We start from the raw sequence: 26,585 nt of genomic DNA, 5'->3' as shown, positions 1-26,585 counted from the left end.
GGTTTGGGCCATGAGATGGGAGTCCACTTGAGTACAATTTCATCTCACCTCTTTATTCGGGGGGTCTTATTAAAATTCACAAGCTGAATTAATAATAACCCCAATATCATTTACCAGCTGCAAAATTAAAGTTTTATTATTATTTTTTTTTATTATACTTCAATGCTAGTATGTTTTAGTTGTTTTTACCTTTACCTTGAATATGTGAGTAATCAAATCCATATGAGTCAGTGATGAAGATAATTTTATATGTATTTATTCATGTTTTGGATGTTCGAGACCCCGGTGGACAGACAGCCTCTCAGTTAAGATGAAGATGTCGACTTCACGTTAATTGGAGTCAGTCGGACTTCTTGTCGGATTTGAGAAATGAAAGGCGGCTGTGTTTCCTGTCGCTGTAACGGCGTCTCGAGTCGACTAACAAGGCTGCCTTTATGCGAGGGAGCGGGGCGGGAGGGGAGGCGGAGAGCTGGGAGGACCGGCGGACCCTGCGCTGAGAGAGCGCCACCGTCAAGTTCAACGCGTTAATGAACAGAACTTCCGCTCAAGCCCTTCAAAATAAGACAAGTCGAGTCCACTTGGTGGCATTAGGCTGTATAGGCGAATGGCAGGGCCGCCGTGATCCATAGGGGGCGCTGCAAACGTGTACTCTTTTTACCAAAACTGTAACCTATAAATACGACATATTACATAAGCCCAAAACAACATAAACATAGCAAAGTCTATTAAATAATGGAGAGGTCTTATTTCAGGTTTCCTGCCACCCTGGACCCCCCCTCCTCCGGCTCGTACCACTTTACCTGCCCTCTGAGGGGGCGGGGCGAGTTATTTGACTCTGGCCGGGACAACAGAAAAGATGCTAATACTTTAGCGGTATCGCGTCAAAACGAATACAACTCTCTGGAGCCCAGGGGGAGAAAAGAAGGAAGATGACGGAAACGACAGAGGTACATTAACGTTAATGTGATGAAAAACATTAGCTGTATAGTTTATTGCGTTGGGAGTTACCGTCGTTGGGGCAGAGAGTTAACTTGCTAGCTTACTTTTGGTTTGCTAATCAATGAACAGCTAGCATTGACGTCAGTTAACGTTACTCCCGCCTTAAATACATCCGGGATATTAGGAAAGTCAACGCCAGGCCCATTTTCACCTGTTATACATTTTTATTGGCTGTTCAATTAAAACCATTACCGGTATGTATGTGTTTTGCTTTTTGGGGGTAGCTAATATAGTGTCGCAATTGCTACAGATACCATAGGCTATAGTTCAATATTTTGGGATGTATTCACCTTTCTACTATCTATTTTATAGATAGATACATACGCCTACATAGTTTAGATATTTGTATAATTAAATACCTGTGGGATAACATGTATATGTACGAATATTTGGCGTGACAGGGTAGTAGCCAGTACATTTATTTTATTTTGAAGGCAGCACTCCTCGTGTTCCGGTGTTCTTCTGTTCTGTTTTCTCCCGGCAGGTTTCACGATACCAGGCGGTACAAGCGCGCTCTCACACCCGCTCCTGCACTCCGCATGTGGCGGCCGTGGACCCGGCGGAGGGCTCCAGGGGAAGGACCGCGGCACCGGGACAAAACCGAGACGTCCGCGCAGGATGGACTGAAACAGCGACCGGAACCAGAGGTGAGTGGGTCGGGTGAGAGCGCACGTTAACACCGTACACTACAAATGTATGTGGCAATTCCGATAGACATAACGTAAATAATAATAATACAAATAATCACAAAAGCATGATGATGATGATGATTTTTTTGGTCATCAACTACTCAGTGTTAACTTTAAGGTTTATTGTATTTACAGGATATATCAAGCTACTTCTCGCTATAAATTATAGCCTAATTAGATAAAGTCAAAATGTTTCCATAATTGACACACTTTAACTATGGAAGCAAACACATGGGATAACAAATTGTCTAAATGAGAGTATGCCTATGATTTGCTTTCGTTTGTTTTATGTTGCCGAGCTTTTATTCATCCATTGAGTGGATAGACACTTTCAGGGCATATTTGATATAAATTCTTGTTCTTGTTGAACAAATATGATTAAAGAGCCAGTCAGTCCTGTGAGTCATGTTTGAGCTCACTTGAAACCAAAATAACATCGGATGAATAAAAACAAAAACACCCACCATCATTTCTGGTCGGTTAGACCCAGGTAATAAGATGACATGCACTCAGAGAAAGTACACACACACACACACACACACACACACACACACACACACACACACACACGCACACACACACACACACACACACACACACACACACACACACACACACAAATGCAGCCTACTGAGCGAACTAGAGGTTTTATCAGGAAAACTGCTTCTAATCCTGCTTAGTGCACTCAATAACAGGCACCTAGCACCCTGAAATATTCGGTTTGTGAGCTGGCAGAGTTGTTTTTCCACATATTGGAAGAATGGAAGTGGAGATTATCAGGGCTTTTAGATTTGTTAGCACTCAAGCAGAGAAGGGTAAGACTGGAGCAGTGTACACATACTGGTACGCTCCGGGTAAATTACTGTATGTGCCTACACGCGATGATTAACTGGAATCATTGATGCGATTCTTGATGACATACATGTGCACCCTGTGCCTGGAAGATAAAGCTGCCCTGTTTTTAGTAGGTGCTCGATACATGCATGTCTACAGGGCCAGGGAGTGCACGTGTGCGCGTGTGATCTCACTTTTTGATGCGGCGCGGACCGCTTGTACTCTCATGTTTCACGGATCAGATAACGTGAATCTTGCAGAACATTGCCATGATGCCAACGTGATGCCTGCAGCGTATTGACAAAATCATCTCTGATGATATTACAGTTGCCCTTGCTCAGTTAGATAATGCCGGTTTCTAAAAAAAATCTATTAAACTGAACGCAGAGCTTATGAATGGCTCTGTAGGGTTTTATTGCCTCGATTGTCACATTCGCTCACGTAATCGAGTATGTTCCATCAGCAGCAGAGGGTGTTGCTGCTTCAGGCACAGGTGCTGCTGCAAACGATTACCTGTGTTAACCGCTACGACCACAAGCCACGCGCTTAACATGCAAAGACGCCACAGTTGCCACGGTTCAGCCTGCTATCAGCGTCTGTGTGGCGGTTAACCGTCCAGGGAGAAGAGGGAAGTAATGAGCTTCGGCTCGCACTCGTTACCGTCTTTCTCAACTCGTTTGCCAAACATTTCGGTCGGGAAACATTGCACTAGAGGGGAGAGAATGTTGCAACAATTCATTTATCTCCTGTGAATCTTAATTTGTTTGCTCACTCTACATCTCTTATTATCAGCTATTCATAAATTTGCGAAATCAGTGTCAGCAACTGTGAAGCATTTGGCAAGTGTCTTACCATAAAAACTACGATTTATTACATTGCACCGCAATTAGGCGTAGATGAGCTGTGCCCCATCGGAATTGTATGGTGGTGGTACTTCATTGTGTTTTACTGAGTGAGGGAGTGCCCACCGATTTCCCCTCCCTGCACATAAATATATAGCACATTGTAGAATTGGGTGGCAGCTGCTATTGGTTTATTGGTTTATGAAGGACATCACTCTGTGTTTTTGACTCCTACAGGCACTAAAATCAATGTTTCTGTTTCCCGCTGTTGGTTTTGGATAGATTTCAGTAACTATGATGCCTGACAGACACGGCTTGTGTCTTTAAATGTTAACAAAGGGCATTTTCATATTGTTGATAAGAGATAGATGTTGGAATGTTAAAGCAGATACCGTTATCCACTTATTATTTATTTGCCCACATATAGTCCAATCATTGAAATCTTTTTTACAAGATAAGATAGAGTGAAATGGAAAAATCTGTTTTCCAAGTTCAAACGTGTTCAGACGTTTCTCTCTTCTCTCTTCCTGTACACAGAAATATAATGTGATTCAGGTGGTGAGCAACAAACCCGGCACATCATATTTATCTTATTTCAGTGAATGCAGCATGCGGCGGCACTTAAGATGATATTCATAATTGATAAATTGTCTATAAAATGTCAGAAAATAGCAACGTCTGTCTGTCCGTCCGTCTGTCCATAATGCAATCATTCAATTGCAATGACCCATTTCCCCCATGGGGCCCATTAAAGTTTCATCTGATACCATCTAACCTAGCTGTGGAGAAATGGGAACACTTTGAGGACTAATGCAGAGAAAGTGAGGAGGGAGGGAGGAGGAGGAGGAGGAGGAGGGGTGGAGTGGTGAATGTTAACACAGGTCACTTGTAGTGAAGTAGAGCTGTGTAACGGAGCTTTTTTAAGGGCCCTCCAGATGGCACGTCGACAGGAAGGTTCCGGGGGAAACCGGCCCCTAATGAACGGGTGGGAGAATCACCTGAGGGGGACGAGGGACATCAAAGGAACCTTTCTCAGCTCCTCTCTCCTTCCTCCTCCTCCTCTTCCTCCTCCCACATGCTCACTTTGTTCTGACTTCTTCATTTTCTCCTCCTGCATTCGTGTATCTGATCTACCCACTTAATAGTAATCTACGGACACAGCTCTCACCGCCCGTTCTTTTTGAATGTATCTTAATTAATCTCTCCTTCCTGCTCGTCTCCTAGTTTTCCTCCCCTGGAGGACATTCCTCATTTTTTTACAGAGGGGTAGCTGCAGGGCAGGTTCAGACAGAGCTGTCTGCGAAAGAAAACCCGGCCATCCAGCGAGGCCATCATGCACGTAAGAGCGTTAACATCCTTGACCTGTAACAAATGCGCAGCCCACCGGAGGCTGTAGGAAGACAGGATGGAGAGATACAAGGGCGGACAGCATGGAGCGTAACACGCATGGCTCTGTGGTTTATAAGGTCGTCTGTGAAGATCACAGAGATGGGAGAAGAGGCTGCTGTTTTTAAAGCATCCGTGCTCACAGAAACATGTGTGTTCACGTGAGGATCATAACCGTAATTCTGCATGTTTTAGGCCTTTACATAACAGACCATCATTTTGAAAACCACCAATAAAGAAAAGGGAAATTTGGCGTTTATCAGTCATGGTCGGACAAAGAACCACCCTTAACCATGATGTGAAATGTGGGATTGAGTGACTTTGAAGCTCGACCACTTCTAGGGCCTTTATAGTCAGGATATTTTAATTTATACGAGCTGATGCAAGGGGTTAAGGAGAGTCCCTCCATGTATTGATCTACAGTTATATGTTTCTCTCGTTACTAGCACCACGCTGACAGATTTATAGTGCATGATCAGGCTGAATCGGGCTTCAATGAGTCCTTAAATTCACATCGTAATATGAAGGCCACCTCACTTCATGATAGAACATGAGGCTATTGCACGGAGTCATCGCGTTTGTCTTGTTTCGTTGGCGGTGGTATCTGTTAGCAGCGGAGGCGACGGTGAGCAGAAGGTTTGCAACAGAAATGGCCTTTTGGTAGCAAAAATGATAAATACCGCATTATGATTTTCATTTTTGTCTCTCTTAATCGTCGTGACACCAAATCAATGCAGTGGCCCCCTTTTAAACTGATTATTCTCGCAATGATTGTGTAACTTTGGCAAAAACAGTAATGCAGATTGGATGTTCACAGTGATGGATCACACAACTCAAGCGAGTTCCGTTCGTCTGCTGATATATCATACCATTGCAGAAATTAATGAAACCCATTGGCTCCCAGGAAAGGAAAACAAAAAGAAACGTTGAAAAACAGATAAGACCCTTTAAAGGAGATAGATATAGATACATGGTCTCCTTTTCCTGCAGTGTCTCACGCACACATACACCCTCTCAATTAATGCATCTGCAAAGTGCGTCTGCCTTTGGAGAGAACATATACTGTGCCGTGGTCTCAGTACATGCATTATTCCTTATCTTTTATCTTGAATATATTAACCACCAGCGGAGCAGAGTGCAAGGAGAATGGGCTCTTTTAAATCCGACAGCAGGTCTTAGACGCTACATTTGTCACGATGAGAGGATCACAGGGGTCTGCTTCTCGAATGCCTCCTCAGACGTTTAAAGGTTGACCCGCGTGGGCTGCAGGCGCAGAGAGGAGCACAAACACACACAGATCACCTGCGTGTGATTTCTGCTGTACTAGTGTGACTGGCAACCAGATACCAAGCCGTGCTGAGAAAGAGTTCATTCTCTCCTGCAGTTACTGTTTTCCCCACGCTGACGTTTTCACAAAGACAATGTTAACAGGTGTTAATATTCATATTTTCCCCTGCAAATAGAACAGAAACAGACACATCACATAGATACACTCTAATTGAAGCACGCACACACGCACACAAATGCCCCCTGGGCGGGAAGTTGCAGCAGGAGGGGAGGAACTGATTTCGGAGGCTGAACCAGATGCTGCGGAGCTCTGTTTTGGAAACATCCCCTGCCACCAAATACTAAATCATTCTCTCTCGCTCTCTCTCTCTCTCTTTTATCCCTCTTCTTTATGACAGCCCAACATTTATTTCATCTCTCTATCTGTCTCTGACCCTCGCCCACTCTCGTCCCCGCGTCTCTGTTCCTATTTCTAGCTGGGAGAATGAAATATGTGACAAGGAGCGAACCCCATCCATCAGTCGCGTCGTCTCAGGAAGTGGAGGGAGCGTTTGCTCTGCCTCGTTTCCCTGTTGGTAAACAGGCCTCACAGCGTTTATGCTGCATGTAAATGTCTCAGATCTGTTAATGTGGAGGCGGTTTGGGGTAAATGCAGCTCACGTCGTTGATGGAGGATGTGCCGTAACAGTTGAGGTTGACACAAACACCAGGAAACTGTCATCAGACGCTGATCCCGTCAGACACAGTTAGAGAGGGAAGTTGCAAAAAAAAAACAAACAGGAACTGCTAGAAGTTCACTTCTGCTGATATTTGCTGCCACCGAGAATATAAAATAGTGCTAATATAATATTGTTTGAAGGCAGGGCAGGATGTTGTGGTGGTCACACATTTTTATGATGTCATTTCCTCTCAGTCTGGGTTGACTGGAAATCTTGACTCAGTTTTTCTGTGTAATATTCAGTTAATAAGTTGTGACTCAACTGTCGGGGGGGATCCTTCTTCACAATGTTGGCAAGAGGCTGTAGCTAAATGCTAACATCTTGCATGTTTTGCAGGAACAGTGTTCACATGTCATCAAGCTAACATTTGCTAATCATCACTAAACTCAAAGTGCAGCTGAGGCTGATGGGAATATCTTCCGTTTTGCAGGTATTTGGTCAATAAGTGTCGGACAAATTAAAATGTCCCAATCAAGTAGGTCGATGTTGAGATATTTCAGTGGGTTCAGTGAAAAGCTTGTCCTGCTGGTGGCGCTACACGAAAAGTCAGGGGATCACCAAAGTAATGGAGGTTCATCCCCTGGGAACCATGAATGTTTGTATTGAATTTAATCCCAATCCATCGAGTAGCTATTGAGATAATCTCAATCTGGACCAAGATGCTGGGAGGACTGACCATCCCGGCATGGCTATAAAAAAAAAATGTCAAACACATGTTGTTTCAGTAAGTAAAGATAAGAAGGAGTATGTTGACACAGAGCAGGAAATCACTGGTTCAACATTGCACCACCAATAAAAATCACACGTGATTATTTAGCTGCCAGTGTTCCCGTGTTGCAGCCATGCTTTTCCCCACGGGGAGTCAAATTACCACGACTGAATCGACTCCTTTCATTCTTGGTGAGACTTGGCGGTTTGACTCTGCTTGTAAATCTCAGGCTTTTCCCCCCCCAAAGATGAATCTTTCTCTTGTGACTTAACAACAGGGGATTGGCTGCTTTGCCGCAGAGGCTTTGTGTCATTATCTGTTCTAAATCTCTGTTGTGTTTGTGACGCGTTTGGCGGTTGTTTCTAAAAGTAACGCGTCTCTATGATGTCAGAGGGGAGGGAAATACAGTGTTGCCAAATACGGACATGCACCATTTGTTGTTCCAGTAACAGAATATTGATTCTGAATTGATTGACAATTAATTAATTCATTAAAGGGGTATTTATTCTTGTAATTATCCTTATTTGTTTCTTGAGATGGACGAGAAGCTCAATATCACACCCATATCTGTATGCTAAAAATACAGGAGGCAGCCAGCTTTAGAAAGACAGATATAGAAAAACAATCAACAGATTAATTGATAAAATAAATGATATTAGACATGTAGGCATAACAGATATGTTAAGAAAATGCAGTAGGTGTTTTAGAATGAATTACTGTAAGTGATATTTGTCTTCCGATTGTGTGAAGATAGGCATGTTGTTCTGCTCCGAGGTCTGCTCTTGTTAAAAATGCAAAGTAGTGCATTTTCTTGTCCAATAAAAAGGCGTGTTGGCCTTCACAATGTCAGAACTAAATGCTTTCTTTAATGTGTTGGCATGGCTTGTGGTTCATGGCAACGGTTTGGTTACTTACAGGAAGAAACCGGGAAAGTCAATGTCATCTCGGAGAAATGATGTAATTATTTAAATGTTCCCAGCTTGCGAACACAAGACTAACGGGGTTGCTTGTGAACCAAAGAAAGTGATTAAACTGCCACCGCGCCATTAATGAGATGCCATATTTATGGACTCATATAATGACATCATGATGATTTCCCTGTAATTGAAAGGATGATCCTCCATCACAGTAGCCATAATTTGCTCCCTCTCAGCCACGTTCCCCCCTCTGAGCAGTCTCTCTCCTCAAACATTTCCTAAGTTCGGCAGCGGAGGTCCCGCTGGAGAGACGCCCTGTCTCTCCTGATTCAGCCGTCTGTTAGAGCACAGTCCAGTATTCACTCCTGCCACATACTAATCCTTTCATTAGGCTCGGCTTCAGGCAGCCCTGTCAAAGGGCTGACTGTTTTGGGGAGGGGGGGGGTGGGGGATCCAGAGAGGCTGATACACAGAGATACATTTACAGATACGTCCTGTAACTCAAACACTGAAACACCTTCCACACAAATATATATACTCGACTCACGTCCGCACATCCAAATATACCTTCCAGTCGCCTTTCCTGTACGAGGGTATAAGACAGCAGCGACCCTCCCATTATATTCTTCAGTCCGTCTTGGATTGATTCATTTGAAGGATTTTTTAGAGGCCTGAGGAGATTAAAGTATTTCGCAAGACAAATGCAAAAGACATAAAAATCATTGCCGTGAATCAGAAATATCATTTTTCTTTGTTATGCCCTTAAAGGAATAGATTAAACCTTGTCTCTACAGTAAAACGCCTACAGAACCAGGAGATGGTTTTTACTTCTTTCTTTTCATATATGTACAAATGAGCCACGCTATGTGTTAACCCCCGTGTCCATTCTTTATGCTAAGCTATGCTAACATGCTGTAGTTTTAATATTCACAGAAATAGACATCTTGTGAGATACACTTTCTGGCTGTGAGTTAGATGAGAATATTTGGACCTTTCTCACATCTTTCCATTAAATGAAAGGCTATGTCCAGGAGATGGTTAGCTGAGCTTAGCATAAAGACTGGGAAAAGAAACCTCCACCCAGGATGTGAGCCACCGATATATAGGCTTTGCATCAGTCATTTAAACACCACAGAAAGCTCCGTGACGGCTCTAATGGTTTTAAATGAGTAAAGGTCTCGTCTCGGATAAGATAATGCATCTCCAGAGACGGCGTGTTTGTATAGAAATTCAATTTATAAATAGAGAGCGGGCTAGCAGTACGTTTAATCACCCACTGTATACCGCAGGTATATATAGATAAATGGATGTGTCCCAGTTACCGAAATCACACTCACAATAACACACCGTCATCCGTACACTTCTAAGCACACCCTCACACTCTGCCTCATATCCTCACACATCGGTGACAACATTGTTTCCAGGAGCTGCAGTCCTGAAGGAATGCTTAGTTTGGCGAAGGCGATTGAACACTTTTGCCATTGTAATGACTAGTCAAAGTGGCCTGGCGTGTTTCTGACCTTTTAAAATGACACAAGCAATGTGGAGTTTGGTGGAGGGGTTGTCTGATGAATCGTACTCTTTCTGCTCTCTCTGACAGGAAAAACGATGTGAGAGAAACCGCCGCTCACCACGAAGGATTAGCGTTCTCGTGAAACGTAGCATTTCTTGCTCCATCCGTCACGCTGCGTCCTCCTGGCCGATGTGAAGAAGACGTCACGGACTTGAATGAGGGAGTCAGCGAACAGATGAGTCACGCAGTGAGCGATAGATGATGTAACGGCGTTTGGGCCCGAGTCTTCTAGCCGACCATGGAACCAACAGAAAGGGAGGCCGTGTTGTTTCTCATGCGTTGACTTTGCCAATGACAAAACAAGTCCCAATCTCAGGCAGTGGAGAGGCGATGACCTAATTCAGATGAAATGACCTCATGCTGATAAGTAGCCGGCCTCCTCACTGTGTGATGGAACATATTCACAAATGGACTCTTATCATTGTGGCTGGAGTGTGTGAGGTTACATGATATTTCTGTGTGTGTCTGTGTGGATGTTAAACTCTGAGGAGTGAGTTTTGATGCTACACGCAGCGATGTTGCGGCGTGGACTGCTAACCTGGGTCTCCCGCGTCGGAGGCGTGCTGGTTCTCCTCTGCTGCTCCCTGTCGCTCCTCTATGTGATGACCTGCAGTCCGCCCCACTCTGATGACCCTCCGCTGAGCCTGGCTCTCCCCCGTGCAGGACCCAACCACCCCAGCCTGGGGGGCACGCGGCCGGGGATTGGACCCGGAGCAGGCGGGGCAGGAGGAGGTGGGGCGGCTCAAAGCGGTGGACCCCCCGGCGTACAATCTTATCAGGTGCTCCTCCAAGAGCGCGAGGAGCAGCACCGCCTCCACATCTCCTCCTTGAAGAAGCAGATAGCACAGCTGAAGGAGGCTTTGCAGGAGCGTAGCCAGCAGCTGAAAGGAGTGCAGGAGAGCCTGAAGAGAGCCACGGGGGTTCCAGCAGAGGGACAGGAAGCTGGGGCTGTGTCACAGGGAGGTGGTCTCGGGGAGGCTCTAGGACTCAAGAGCCAGCAGGCGGACCTCCAGGACTTCCTGCGGAGCCAGCTGTCGAAGGCCGAGGTGACCGCCGGCACTAGGTTGCCTAGCGAGTACGCGGTCGTGCCCTTCGAGAGTTTCACCCTGCAGAGGGTGTACCAGCTGGAGATGGGGCTGACGCGTCACCCCGAGGAGAAGCCTGTGAGGAAGGACAAGAGGGAGGCGCTGGGGGAGGTGCTGGAGACGGCCCTGCACAGCCTCAACACGCCATCATCTCAGCAAGACAGCCGGAGTGCAGCAGAAAAGACTCAAAGCAGCAAAGTGTACACACCATCTGACTTCATAGAAGGTGAGAACACAAAAACGTCTCCAGGAAATGATGTTCGTGTGCAACTAATTTGGCAAAATGTTGATCTGGTATTTTCTATCCAAGCTTACAATACAATATTAGCTCACTACAGCATTATTATGGCTATGTTTAGGTACGGGTCTCACGTGGTTACGGATAGGGGAAGATCGTTTCCTGGTTCAAGTCACAAAAAAGTCCACAATCACTTTTATTTATAAACGTCAAACTGAAACCCCAAACGTTACCGAAGTGCTTTTAACAAAAGTAACAAAAGTTTGACCATCACAAGATGCCTGAGCCAATCAGAGGACATGCATGCAGAATACATATATTTATGTGAACTGTGCATAGCTCAGAGTGTGTTTATTAAAGCCTGTCTGTAGATAAAAGTGTACCATTTGTCACTGCAAGTAGAAAAACGTATAACTTACCAGATAAGCGTGATTTCCTGTACACATTGTTTCCCCTTAAATTCAAACACTGCACTCTTTTCTTTAACCTAGGGTTACTTTAATATTTTTTGTTTGTACATGAATCCTTGGAAGGTCAAAACTATGCGAGTGTGTTTGTGTACAAGCACAGCCAGGATATCCTTCTCATGTGTCCGGCTCAGCTCTGATCACACGCTCAGGAAATGAACTCAGATGCTCCTGATTCACAGTGGAGCATCTCTTCAAACGGTGTTTCAGTGTGTGTGTATGTGTGTGTGTGTGTGTGTGTGCACCTTCACCATGGAGTGGGTGGATGGGTGGAGGTTTCAAAGCCAGCAATAGGGGCACCTGGCTCATAGGAAATGAGCCACAAGTCATTCGCTATATGCAGCTGATGTGTGGTCTGAGTGTGTTTATGTCACGTATAAACACAACGTCATGTGCATACATTTGTGCGTATCTGTGTAAACAGTCTCCCCAATTTCTCCTTAAAACAGCAGGAGAGTGCAGCTAGCTTTGAATGAAAATTATTTTTTTATTTTTTATTTTTTTTGCATTTAATGCTCCCAGACATTGATTTTAAAGAAAAACATTCTTGAACAAGCAGCAATTTATCCAGCCTGCCAATCAGACAAGTGAAAGGCGGCATCTTCAGCTTTCAGGGCTGGAACTGGCAGAGCTAGTGAGCTGAAACTGCATGCAAATAAGAGGAGGTATGCAACGGGAACTTGTCAAACTGTCCTTGGAGAGGGACAGAAAAGTGCAGTTAGATTAGACGGAAGCAGAGAGACAGGAAGTGAAGGTATTTAGTCTAAATTGCTCAGCCTATTTACTAAATGAAAGCTTATCTTGTCCCATCACGGGAAGCTGGCCAATGCAAGTCGCTATTAGACTGTAAATCGTTCCCCACAGACATCTTTCTGTTCCCTCTCTTCTCCTTTTTCTCTTCTGTTTTTTTTTTTTTCATCTATATGTACCTGCCTGTTCTTTCCCCGTCGTTTTTCTGTTCTTTCCAGTGATGTCTTTCTTCCAGTTTCAGTTTATTTTGCCTCTGGCCTCACTTCTCACTTTCTGTACTCTGTTTCCCTTCTCCTTCCACCCCCACAGACCTCGCTTGGTCCATTGGCGAGCAATAATCCTCGTAATAAGAGAGTAATTGAAAAACAACTTCTCTCTGGAGAAACAATCTGACGTAAGGCCTGCAACACGAAAATTAGCCTGTGTGACCAGAATAGCCACTCTTTCAGTTTTGTGTGTGTGTGTGTGTGTGTGTGTGTGTGTGTGTGTGTGTGTGTGTGTGTGTGTGTGTGTGTGTCTTATATGTGAATGTACAGTTATGGCTCGTTGCCCAGCAGCAGCAGGAGACGCATGGATGGTGTCTCCCGTGGCCTCATATGCCCTCTCTCTCTCTTTCCCCCACATATAAACACAGTATCAGTCTTGTCACAAGCTTTAGATATCTTTCAAGATAAGCTGTTAAAAACTAAAAGGGGGAAAAAGCATGATCCTTGGAATAAACACAGAAATCCTCAAGGGATTTAAACAAAAGCCACACCCTTAAGAAAACGAGGAACACAGAAACTCTGACATTTAAACTCGCTCTTATTGCACTGTGTTATATTTACATCAATGTAGCTTAATTTTGTATGTAGGTTCATATAAATATACAGTGTCCCCCCTCAAAGTTACTAAAAGTTTAATTTATAGTAGTTGTATGTTTGCAGTTGCAGGATTTAAAGGAAGTTTAACATTTTATACCACACTAAATAATAAAGTAAGCTTTTAAATGCGGTTGTACATAAATACAGCTATTAATCATCACAGAAACACATGCAGGGTCACTGGCACAAGTATCTCAGTCTGTCTGTCTGTCTGTCACCCGTCAGGTATCACTCGCACAGAGAAGGACAAAGGGACGCTGTACGAGCTGACCTTCAGAGGGGAGTCCAGTACCGAATTCAGACGCCTGGTCCTCTTCCGTCCCTTCGGACCGCTGATGAAGGTGAAAAACGAGAGGGTGGACACCGCCAACATCCCCATCAACATCATCGTGCCGCTGTCCAGACGCACGGAGAAGTTCAAACACTTCATGCACAACTTCAAGTGAGAAAATGTCGATTTTTTTTGTTTTTCTGTTTCCAGTTAGTTGGAAAGTCGCACTAAACAACGTGACGTGCACAGCAGCGCCACGCTGAATTATTCAAGAGGGGTTTGATGTGTCACACGTAACTAATTCAGGAAAATGTGATACTGAGTTTCTATTCCAGTTTTACATTTTAATTGGAAGAGAGATTAGAGGAGAGAAAATTAACATCATGAGAGGCTCTGTTTCCTTTTTTTTTTCAGGGAACATGTAATTAATATTTTGAAGCCGCACATGTAGTCTTATCAGTTAATTTATTCTGGCTGCTGGGAGGCATAATCTGAATGTAAACAAATGTGATTGATTTAAATGATTCAGACAAGCGCATGAATAAAGATGCCCTCGCAGATCCCAGCCCAGTTTTTCCAGCTACCGCAGGAAAATGCAATAAAAAATGTTGATGCACGGAGCTAATAAGCATCTCAAATATGCCAAATAATTACATCACAAATAGGCTTGTGTGTATGTGATAGCACTACGAGGGGTTTTTAAAAGAAAAACAAACTGATTCTCTGCAAGGTGAAACTAAATATGAATGAATCACCGCTGTCATAAAAAAAAAAAATGAAAGAAAGTAAAACAACATTTTCACTCGCAGTCAAAACTCATCGGCGAACAGCAAAGCGTGCTTGTCTCCGCTCTGCAGTCCGTCACCATCAGTTGAGGAAACATCCTTCTTAATGTCTGGGATTTATTGGGCAGCCGCTGCTGCTTATCACAGCTCTTTTTACATGGTAAATCCTGCTTAGTAGCAGTGTTGAAGCCCATTAAAATGCCCCCCTCCCCTCTTCCTGGGCAGACCAGCAGCAGTTGATATACAGCATGGCAAGAAGTGTACTTACTTGAAAGACTCGGCAAGTCGCTGAGCAAACACTTTACCCTCATCCATATTAAAGTTGGACCGGGAGAAATGTGTGCGTGTTGTGGCGTTAACGATAACGCCGAGTAACTGCACATATATCAAATATTCTTTATTCACATCGAGAATGGGAAACACTAGCATTCACGCTGCACTGTGATTATATTTATAGTACAAAAATATAGAGATAAAATGCGAAATTCACACAAACACAAGCTGCAGACGCTGCGTTTTTGGAGAAAACGTAGCTCTTGATGCATGAGGAAATAATTATCTACTTTGTGGTCCCAGTGACAAAATGAAAAATGCTTCATCAGATCCCACCAAAAAAAAAATCAATGTGACATTTAGAGAGCATCAATATCGTATTATTCATGACGACTCGGTATCCTCTGCACGTCGTTTTAAGCATTTCATCTGGTTGTGTTTTATGAGGCATCTTTCCCCATAGGGTGCGCTTTGGACGGTGAATTATCTTCGGTTCATATGCGTGATATATTTGACATTTCTCCATCAAAGAGCCTGCAGGCATCTCCCACCTGGTCTGTCTCTTACTCACGTACGCTTTTCACGTAGGAGCCAGGATTATAGCTGAGAACCAAGATTATTTCCATTAGCAATTAAATTAGCTAAATTGTCTGTTTTATTTTAATTCTGTTTATAAATGTCAGGAAACGGAGAAACAGGAACATTACAATCTGGTGACGCATGTCATTACATTTACAGGAGAAAAAGATGTAAATGATCACATTTGAGAGGCTGAAAGCAATTTTTCTTCTTGCTGAATGTTTTTAACAATTTATCAATCAATTGTCTGAGTTGCTGTTGCACTTGAAAGAATAAAACCTCTAAACCAAGGCCTTCTTTTCTACAAACCGTCATCTAATCACAGTGCTCTTCCTTCCTGCTGAGTCTGAGAATGCTTTCATCTATAATGTCCCTTCCTGTGTGTGTGTGTGTGTGTGTGTGTGTGTGTGTGTGTGTGTGTGTGTGTGTGTGTGTGTGTGTGTGTGTGTGTGTGTGTGTGTGTGTGTGTGTGTGTGTGTGTGTGTGTGTGTGTGTGTGTGTGTGTGTGTGTGTGTGTGTGTGTGTGTGTGTGTGTGTGTGTGTGTGTGTGTGTCTACGTACAGGGAGGTCTGTGTGCGTCAGGACGGCCGGGTCCATCTGACGGTGGTGTATTTTGGGAAGGAGCAGATGAGCGAAGTCCGCAGCACTCTGGAGAACACGTCCAGGTGGGTTGAAAAGCCGAGTCGTGATCAGCTCTTTGAATGGGAAGGCAATTTGTGTAATGAAATGAACGCCCACCCGCTCTCAGAAGCATACGCTTTCAAAATGTAATGTGAAAATCCACGCATACACCAGAAACCACTCGTCTTCACATTTTCTAATCCGTCTCTCTCGTGACACACACACACCTCCTGGCTGGGCGTCCTGCCACACACCGCCATCTCTCTGATGAATAATGGAGGATGTGCCACCCACGCCGCGGAGCCGAGAGCCACCGACCACCAGCCAACAGATGAATTACAACATGCCTGTGATCACCCCTGACTCGTGCTAACCCTCCGGGGACGGTCGCTTCCCCGGCTGATCAGCAGTCAGATCCACTGTGGCCTTAGATTCCCAGAGGGGGTTACTATGGTGATGCTCGTCCGTTTCCCCCAGCCCCGAAGGTTTTTGGGCGGCCTTGATACAGTCGGACTTGTCTCTAGTATCACACAGCGTGTCTTTGTTCCTTTGTGTGTCTGCATGCAGAAGTACGTGGAGGTACAGTCGGTGTTGGATGAAGTGTACTGTCCTGGCAGCGGCTCTGCCTTCAACTCTTTTAGGCTTTTTGTATTCTTCTCACGGCGGAACGATGCATTCACCAGTTATACAGCAGATTATCCGGCTGTGAATCAGTGCCTGTAATCAACTCTGTACTCCTGCTTTTCTTTCATCTCACTGCTCCATCCGTCAAACTACTTCTTTTCCAAGCACCACTTTAGACTGTATATATATATATATCGTCATTTTGAAATCTAAAGTTCGGCGTTTTGGCTGTCGCCATCTTGTTTATTTGCACTCAGAAGTGACATGAAAGGATGGAGCGGATGTGGGCGGCCCAATACATCCAATAGTTATCAATAAAGTTGACTAAACTCATGGTGGGGCTCGAGGATCACCGAAGGCATTCACAACCAAGCAAAAACTCTGCTTTTGAAAAGTTGTATTGAACCAATTTTAGGACATTTTTCTTGATAAATTAAACAATTATCACCGTTGTCTTTTATTGACAAACGAATCTAATCAACACTTATTGACTGATCGTATCAGTGATGGTGCAGACGTGCATGCAAATACCATCAAATGGTAATTTAATTCACCTTTTAACCCGAAGGAAAGAGTTGAGGAATCTGACAAAACGTCCTCAACCTGAAGGTCTGAAACTCAGATTGGATCACACAAAGATGCAGCCCACAGTCCAAGAACACACACACACACACACACACACACACACACACACACACACACACACACACACACACACACAAACAAGTCAATATCTGTTCCCAGCAGTGATGGCATCATTAGTGGCTGATCTGATCCTACGTTGCCCTCCCTACAAATTAAATTCACCTCTACAAACTGATTTGATTGGTGCCTTGCCCCCAAATAACCTCTAGCTGTTTGTCTTTTCTTTTTTTTTTTTCTTTCTTAAACCACATGCAGTCACACTCACTGCTTTTTTGGCAGCTCGGCGTCACTGCTGAAATCTTTTCAAAAGAGCTTTTATATGATTATCACCAGCCCTTGTAAACTACTTAAGGCAAATTTCTTACAAGTGTCAGCACAGCTTAATTATCCCGAATCTCAGCCAGCTTTCGAAACCCTATCAACCCCTCTTCAGATATTACAAGAGGGTTCAAATCGTGCGGTTATTTTATCGCAGGTGCAAATTTTAAGGAGTTTCTAGAAAAAGCCAAACCAGTTTTTCTGTAACAAAAGCCAGAACAGCAGAATATAGGGAGAAGAAAAGCACCAGAGAATCTTAGACTCCACTCTTCAAGCATCCTGCCAGACACCGGGGATGCCGTTTTTAAAATAGATAGAATCAGCCGCTGAACTTTTCAAGTTTTTCACTTACACATCCGTACTTCAAAGGCTGAACCCGGGCTCGGGGGAAATGTGCGTTTCTGAGCCTTACATGCCGAGGAATAATGATTGAGAACAATGTGAGATGAAGAGCGAAAGCAAGACGGGGAATAAGAGGGAGGGAGATCGTGTGTGACAGAGGGAGAAGAATGAGTGATCTGTTTTAAAGAGATACCGGTCGATGCGTATGAATACGTTCCGTGTTTCAGACAGATAGAGACAGTGAGAGAGGAAGTTAGAGGGGAGGTGTAAACGATAAGACGGGAGAGCCAGTTGGGGAAAGAAACAAAAAAGTTTCCAGAGGATGGAAAAAGAGCCTGGAGTAGGATCATCAAAGGATGTAGTACGTTGAGATGAAAGAGAAGGATGGACAGACAAAGAACAGGAGATAAGTCTGTCACTCATGCAGCTACGGTCTTTAACTTGTGACAAGCCTTTCATTTTCATGATATTGTGCATACCGTATTGGGTCGACGACTCTGAGCTCTGAGGAAGTAAGAGGATAATGTCCTGCATAAGGGGATCGAGATATTATGAGCAGATGAAATGATAAACAAATCATAGTCGTTTTTTCAAAGCTGTCCGATATTAATTTTAAGAGAGCCTTTACAAATCATTCAGCTTGCTGTTCATTACTCACGGAGCTGTCTCGCCTGAGGGGCCGAGTCCGGGAGTGATCACAACAAGTCTACATTTTTTATAGCTTGCTCTTACCTCTCCATTACATGCGCAGACTGCTGATTCCCCGGCTCGCTGCGAAGCGCGAGCTTTATTTTTTCTTCTTCTGCACCGTAGCCCGGGGAGGATGCTCCAGCCTCCCCGCTCAGGTGACAGACAAACGGGGGGGAAGTGAGTTGTTTCAAATTTACTGCAGGGGTAAGAAAAGACAAGTGGAGTTCCCAGCCAGCTGGCATTGGTTGACGTCAGAAACAGAGAGACGTTGAGGAAGCGGTTTAGTTACTTTGAAATGTATTTATGAGGCAGTAAGACTTAACTTGACTGATGTCAACACAATGTAACCTAAGTTAGTTCAAAAAGTTTAACATTTTCAACTATTATGCAGTGATGAAATGTAGTCTTTCTTGAGCTAAAGGCTAAAAACGTGCTGACTTTAACACCTGATGTTAAGCAGCATCTTCGAATAGTATGTTTGATAACATTTGCAAAAGTATTGCGTTGGGAATGTCACTGGTTTTCCATGTGTTTTGTCATAAACAAAAGCACAAAAAGGGACAAATTCTCACTAGAAGGTGGCTCTAGGGGAGGATTAAAAAAGTTTTTCCTCAACATGAATGTCGGCACCAAATCCATCCCATAGGCCAACCTCGTGGTGGCGCTAGAGGAAAAGTCAGGATCATGCATTGAATCGTTGTCGGGATATCGGCGTGGATAAAAGTGGCCACGCGGAGCAACGCCAGCAGCACAGCAAAGAGCAAGAACGCTTCAGGTCTCTCAGAAATATGTCAAAGAAGCCTGGATATGGCGACATTTATAGAGGCTTGCAGCCAGGAGTTTTCACGCTGAGTAAGCACCTTGTAGGCAGGCCGTCCTCCAGCTATAGCCACACACAAGCAAATACACAGAAATAGTCACACAGAGGCACAGATTCACAGAGAAAGAAAACCTGGTCTCCCCTTGCTGCACTGAGCAGAACTAACAGGATAAGGACGCCTGCTGGGACACGACATGACAGCTCTTAACAGGCTTCTCACTCTTGACACAATTTCAACCGTTTAGCCCCTTCTAGGTACCATCGCGCCCACAGTAAACAAATTGACTATTTTAGGCCATAATAAGGGTGCTGAATGCCTGCGGGGCACGAACGGAAGAGAGAAAAAAAGTAATTTAGAAAACAAGGATGTTGCAGGATTTAAGTGGACTTTTTTTTCTCACTTGGCACACAATAGCAGTGGCTGTGTTCATATTCTTGGGGCTTACATTCTGCAGACTCGGATAATGGGGAATGTCTGAGAGAGAACATACATACAAATATCACCACCACCACAACAAAATGAATTATTCATAAGTACATGTACCTGAAAATGCAAATACGCAAAGCTGGATTTGTAAGTGACTGCTGCACGCTTCATGTGGAGGAAGGAAGACGGTTCGCTTAGCTTAGCGTGACGGCTGGAAGGGGAAAACCCACAACCTGGGTTTCAAAATCCACCTACAATTTACCTTCCTCTTGTTGTTTTCTAGTCATTCATTAAAAAGAATGTGGAAACTTTAAGAGGCAGTAAATCTCCCAGCCTTGTGTCCTCTGCATCTGTACATTAGTTGATGAATATTGTCTCTCAGGAGAGATTTACGTCTTACATCATCTCTCAAGTGAAATAAATTAAAGCTACAGTGAAATTCAAATTGACGCCAGCGTGCAAAAGCCCTCGCTAGCCCTCAGCCAAGCTGGCCAGCAAAGCTCACTTATTAATACATTATATCTTGTTTTTTTCATGCATAGCCCAGCACAGAGCTCCTAGTAATACCATAACCGATTTTTAGGCACGCTGGAGATGTTCCTACAAAACCAATATGCAAAACTCACTTTAAATGTACCTAGCTTCTCTGCTAACGCTCGTAAAGAACGCTAATTAAAAGAAAGAGTATCCCCCCCAGAACATGAAACTGTTCCTTCAAAACAAAGGAGGACAATCTGTTTTTCACATTCATGTTTCCGTCGGTGAGACACTCCTCTTGACAGTTTTCTCTTCATCTCTGACGGACGAGCTTCCCGCCCTGCTAGAGTAGAGACTGAATCAACATGTGAGCGTAGCTGCCGTTGCATCAACACGGCTCAGACAAACAGAGCTATTGTGCTCGGTCTCTGCCATCTGTGGACAGCTTAGAGCCAGCGGGTGGGTCAGCCTCTCCCGGGACTCTGAAACCGTGAAACAGATCGACTCTGTTTGGATTCATAAACTGTGGACGGACGCAGGAGAGAGAACAGACTGCAGACTTATCGACTGACGGCGAATAGAGGCACTCGGACAGTTAGACGTGTACGTCCTTTAATTGTTCCTGACGCTTTACTCAAAGTTGTCGTTCAGTGAGACGAATACGTTTGACATGTTTAATGCGTGTCTTATTTATGGGGCTGGAAGGATGGCAGCGAGACAATGGCTTTTAAACAGTGAGAGACACGTGAATAAATACACTGATACGCAGGATTCACACACACACACACACACACACACACACACACACACACACACACACGCAGTCCGATGGAAACATGGGATGTGGCATTCAAGCTGCTTCCGGCGAAAACAAACAGACGTGTTTCCTGTGGTCATCCTGGTTTCTCCTTACAAAGTGATGTATGTCTACCTGCCTTCTCTCTCTCTCTCTCTCTCTCTCTGTCTCTCTCTCTCTCGTGTGTGTTTTATTTCATCCGACATCACATGAAGAAAAGGAGGTTAAAATCCTGTTTGTTCCGCCTCGGACACGAGACGTGTGAATCAGTTTTTCCTCGGCCCCTTCCATCCACATGCTTGAGGATTAGTCACTAGCAGTGTGAGCTGGTTAGGGGGGGGGGGGAGCCACAGCTGGATACATCTGGAAGCAGCTGTTTCTCTTGTCTCTCACCGTATCCTTAGAAAACTTCAGCCGATGATGATGGAGAAAACTTTATTGTCCTGTGCCATTTTTTTCTGGTTGTAGTAGTCTGGTTCTGGTTCTGGTTCTAGTTCTGGTTCTAGTAGTGACATAAAAGGACAAGGAGTAAAGTTACTCATGACACATAAAGTAAGGAATATTGAGAATCAGGTAAATACATTGGAAATATGTGTCTTATGTCAGTAAAATGATATTGTGATGTATTGATATTTTCATTCTGCAGGCGTTCTATAAGAAAACTCATGTCTCTCTCTCTGTCTCTCTCTCTCTCTCTCTCTGCAGGGAGGTCAGTTTTAAGAACTTCACTCTGCTGCAGCTGGACGAGGAGTTTTCTCGGGGACGGGGTCTAGACGTCGGCGCCCGAGCCTGGAAGGGGGGCAACGTGCTGCTCTTCTTCTGCGACGTGGACATCTACTTCACCGCCGACTTCCTCAACACCTGTCGCCTCAACACGCAGCCCGGTGAGACGAGATCAACACTCACGTTCATTCACATCCGCAATGCATTCAAGACATCTCCCACTACACTGCAGTGCACTTGAATTATGATTCTGATCAGTCACATTATAATTGGAAGCAGTCTGTATGCATTGGCAGTGATGTAAAATGTAATTAGGGCCTGTCAAATAAATCCTTTCACAAAAAAAAAAATCAGGATTTCCACAACTCAGTTAATTATCTCCATTGTAGTTTCCTCTGGTTGTAACTCTGGTTCCGCATCCAAAAAGATAATTAATATATCATTAAAATGGGATGAATTGTAGATATTTTTCATTTAATCTAATGGAAACTTGACTTTAAACATGAATGAATGATTTATGACTATTAAATCATGACTATTCTACAGTTTGGGTTTCACCTCAATTAAATGTAGATATCTTGATTTCACATTTCAATTTAGGAAACATGGAATTCCACATACCTCTACTTAGACTCTCTGTAACACACATAAGTACGTCCATCTAATTACTTAAACAGCAGGATGATTTATGTGACGTCATTAGATTTCTTAAAAGGATTTCTGACTACAGTCCAAATCTATTTGCATATTTCTTAAAATGATGTTCTTACTAGCAAAAAAAGCAACCACACATTGTTATTATGACCCCAGCCAATCGCTGGCTTGTTGTCTGACACCGCTGTCTCTCTTTCCCTCCATCTCAGGTAAAAAGGTGTTCTACCCGGTGTTATTCAGCCAGTACAACCCCACTCTGATCTACGGAAGTGCTGAACACGTCCCACCTGTGGAGCAACAGCTGGTAACACCAATCAACTCTATAGTTATTTCCAACGCTCGCCAAGCCCCTTGTGGAAAACATCCCATTCAGTCTTCCTGGCTGGGAGGTTTAGAAGTATTTCCTCCCTCCAGCTGCTCCAAATCCACAGAAGCGTGCTCCTGTCGATGCGCCTCCTGTCTGTTGAGCTGGTGTGTGTTTCTGCTCATAGGTTCTCTAAAACGTGGGCTTCCTTTCTCTGCAGGCGATCAAGAAAGATACGGGCTTCTGGAGGGATTTCGGCTTCGGCATGACCTGTCAGTACAGGTCCGACTTCATCAACATCGGTAAGTATTTTGCACCGCAGCCATAAGCGCCACAACACCTGAGCAATGCAGGCATTCATAAACAAGCTGCCCCCGGGGGTTTATTATCTGTGCAGAGGCGTAACGTGGTGTAAAACGGGTTTGCCAGTTGTCTCGATGTTAACGGTGCTGGAGCTTAATAGATATGAAAAATGGTAGAACACAAGCATTTCAATATTATATTACTTTTCTTAACTGGGTGGGGAGGGGGGGTTATTATAATACTTGAAACTGCTCCGAGCAGCAGCGGCAGCATATTAGCTTATCGCACAGCGCCATGTCCTCTCCATCTGTTTATTAGTTGAGGAATATTGGCTCTCAAGGCAGATCAATTTAGTTTCCCTCCAAAGTGACACAAATTATAGGCTACATTGAAATTCATAGTGGTTTATTGTTTAAGGCCTAAACACACACACGAGTATGCAAATGCTCTCACTTAACTGAGCCAAGAATGTTCCACAAGCTCCAAGGACAGAAATCTAATTTAGATGAATAGTTTGCAGAGAGTTTTTACAAGTCCCAAGTTTTTATGTATCTAAATATGTATATGAATACGTTATTAATATGACCTTGACTTTTAATATATCTAATCACATGAAATGTGATGGTACAGTTAATGTGTAGGGTTAGCTTAAATGACCTTTATACGGATCCAGCCAAGCTTTCCCCCTGTATTTCCAGTCTTTATGCTAAGCTAACCATTTTACCAAAAATATGTACACATTTTCTCATTTAACTCTTGACAAAAAGCGTATCTTCCCTCAAAATGGTGAACTATTCCTATAAAAGCATAGTTAAGATGCACAGTTTAATATTCTACCAGAATGACTCATATATTGGGTTCGAGTCTCTGTCTCGTCTTTGTTTATGAGTGTGTAAAAAGGGGCGGACAGAGACAGAATAATCCAAATAAAAACTGCAGAGGGACACGGAGTGTGAGCGCAAGCCGGCGTCTAAAGGTGCAGGTCCAAACATGCCCGAGTGGGAACTCTCGTGGCTGCATCGGTGCAGAATGTCGTCACCACCCCCCTCGTGAAACAACAAACCAGGCAGACTGGAGAGAAACACTGATTATGATCACACTCAAACTGTAATTTGGATTCGCAATCAGCCTTTAAGAGGAAGTGAACACACATAAATTACATAAGACTTGTTTGCAAATCAAAAAGGTTTTTATAATCTGCGTTTTACACATGATGATGAAGTGTTATCACTTCTGCTTTTTCACCACCAGGAGGTTTTGACATCGACATCAAAGGCTGGGGGGGCGAGGACGTCCACCTGTACAGGAAGTACCTCCACAGCAACCTCCTGGTGGTCCGGGCCCCGTCGCGAGGCTTGTTCCACCTGTGGCACGAGAAGCACTGCGCCGACGAGCTCCCGCCGGACCAGTACCGCATGTGCATGCAGTCCAAGGCCATGAACGAGGCGTCGCACGGCCAGCTGGGGATGCTGTTCTTCAGGCAGGAGATCGAAGCTCACCTCCGCAAGCAGAAACAGCAGCAGAACCCGAACGCCAAGAAGTCATGAGGACTTCCAGTTGGTTGGATTAGAATCACCGCAACGACTGCAATCAGTTGGAGACACTCGGATGAATTCACCTGATCCCAAACTGCAGACTTTAAAGGAATGGTTCAACATGTTGGAAAACGTCGGACTGAAAAAGGGAAGTGTATAAATGACAGACTGTTGTTTTACGGGTTGGCTGCTAAGATAACCTTAGCATTATTAATATTATTATTTAGCATAAAAATATAAGAGAGGTATCAATCTTCTCATCTAACTCAGCGAGAAAGCACCGTATTTCCAAGTAATGTCAAACTATTCCTTTAATGAGAACAATGTGAAGACTTTTTTTTACTTTTCAGTGACTCGGAGCACTTTGTTGTTACATCAAATTAAGATTAGTTAGAGCTGCCTGACTGAAATTCATCCACACAGCTGGAGTTAATTCATCAACAGATCTCCCGTCTGAAACGTCCATCTGTAATTTAATGTCCATCAGTATTTTCCTCCGTAACTGCTTTTCAGAAAGAAACCGTCGAGCTACAAAGTGTCTCTGAACCGCGTGCCTTCTGGGAGTAAAACATTCTCTATCGGCCAGTCAAAGTTTATGACAGAAAGTTTATGTGTAGGAAAACAGAGCCACCTAGTGGACTGAAAGTTAACCACATGTCGATGCATAAACAATGAAGGACTCATTTAAAGCCTGGAATGGCCAATACACACATATATATATATATATATTTTTAAATAAATTATTCATTCCTTTATTTATGTTTGTTATTATTTCCTAGATGCCACCATGTATTATTATTTCAGTTGTTGCCTGGACAGTATTATGTGTGGGTCATTCACCTCTAATAGTGCTGAGTCAAAGAAAATCACGCTATGAAATATGGTGGGAATATAACTAAAGATACTTTTATTTTTAAAATGCTTAATTTAAAGAATAAAACATAATGTAGACTAACATCTGTTTCTATTTTGTCTCTAACTAATTTGTGAGGATTATTGACTGACAGTATTGTTCACTGTCCCGACATAGACGATGACCTAAAAAGTCAGAAGGAGACTTATCGATCTTAATATTTTTGTTTCCGTCAATCAAAATGACATTACATGTATTACTGAGGAGTCGCACAAACTGGAGATGCTGTAGGTGTAGAGATATCACCCATGGTGGTTACTTTGAATATAGTCTCCCATAGATCTCGCTCCAGCACTTCAATCAAAACGAGCTGTATTTCTGGTGAATGACCAAAGATGTGAAAAGAGGCACTTTTTAAATCATGTTTTTTTTTATTGTTTACCATTGAAACATTCCTTAAAATCATTGAATGGCTTTGAAATGTAGATTATTTTTTTCATTTCCTGTAAATGAGTTGAATAAAGCATATTTGTGCATTGGGTTTGTTTTATTATGAGGTGTGTTTACATTTTGTCCATATTAAATCATTTAGTTAAAGCTGCAGATCGACTCAGTCAAATTATGAATGTTTACAACACTCACGCCCCTCCCCCTTCTACCACCGAGCTCCTCCATGTATCCGAGTGCTCGTCAGTGCGCGTGCACCAGATTCCTGTGACGCGCCGCTTCCCAGTAGTGCACGCTTGGTGGGCTGCCACTAGGGGGATGATTGACAGGCGCTCTCCTTCATACAATCACGTGCACACTTCATGGCTGCACCTGATTGGACGGTCGCTTTCACAGCCGTCCTGTCTGCTCCCGGATTTCAAACAGACCAACATGGCGGCTCGTTTGGAAACTTTCTCTTATTTTACGACAATAGTTCACCGAAATGTGTTTCTGAAAACACTTTATGCGAGAAATAAGCGATGCAGTTGCTGAATCTGTCTTTATTTTAGATCGACAACATTCAGTTGGCGAGGCGGCGAGTCTCTGTAAATTCGCAGAGGCGTTCTGCAAGACAGTTTTTACCGTCACTTTTTGACACTGTCAGTTGCCATGTCTGTACTGTTGGACTCCAATGGCATTACACGGATGTCATCCATTGGCTAGGCTGAAGAGCTTCTAGTATATTTTTATAGATCATC

General features: G+C 43.8%; 1 protein-coding gene across 2 annotated transcripts; it reads left to right on the top strand.

Moving 5' to 3' along the window:
- Nucleotides 1–1,511: 1,511 nt before the first annotated feature.
- Nucleotides 1,512–25,934, top strand: LOC311030194 (chondroitin sulfate N-acetylgalactosaminyltransferase 1-like). 2 transcript variants are annotated; one of them, XM_084035825.1, is made up of 8 exons: nt 1,512–1,659; nt 9,998–11,266; nt 13,584–13,800; nt 15,830–15,931; nt 21,732–21,910; nt 22,613–22,707; nt 22,928–23,009; nt 24,262–25,934. In XM_084035825.1, exons 2-8 carry the CDS (start codon nt 10,456–10,458, stop codon nt 24,555–24,557), a joined length of 1,782 nt encoding a protein of 593 aa, XP_083891951.1. In that variant the 5' UTR covers nt 1,512–1,659; nt 9,998–10,455; the 3' UTR covers nt 24,558–25,934. The 2 variants fall into 2 exon arrangements, with proteins under 2 accessions (XP_083891951.1, XP_083891950.1); XM_084035824.1 differs by having other exon boundaries at nt 1,518–1,646; nt 9,983–11,266.
- The last annotated feature ends 651 nt before the right edge of the window (nt 25,935–26,585 follow it).

Source organism: Eutrigla gurnardus, assembly GCF_963514095.1.
Source record: "Eutrigla gurnardus genome assembly, chromosome: 19".
In the NCBI taxonomy this organism is placed as follows: Eukaryota; Metazoa; Chordata; class Actinopteri; order Perciformes; family Triglidae; genus Eutrigla; species Eutrigla gurnardus.
The sequence above is the reverse complement of the archived record's forward strand: the minus strand, read 5'-3'. Positions and strand labels throughout refer to the sequence as shown.

What these genes read in the sequence shown, in the direction of transcription:
- LOC311030194 (XM_084035825.1), top strand. Translation starts at nt 10,456, where the DNA reads ATGCTACACGCAGCGATGTTGCGGCGTGGACTGCTAACCTGGGTCTCC. An exon ending in ACTCTGGAGAACACGTCCAG is followed by an intron (nt 15,932 to 21,731) that starts GTGGGTTGAAAA and finishes CTCTCTCTGCAG; the next exon opens with GGAGGTCAGTTTTAAGAACT. An exon ending in CACCTGTGGAGCAACAGCTG is followed by an intron (nt 22,708 to 22,927) that starts GTAACACCAATC and finishes CTTTCTCTGCAG; the next exon opens with GCGATCAAGAAAGATACGGG.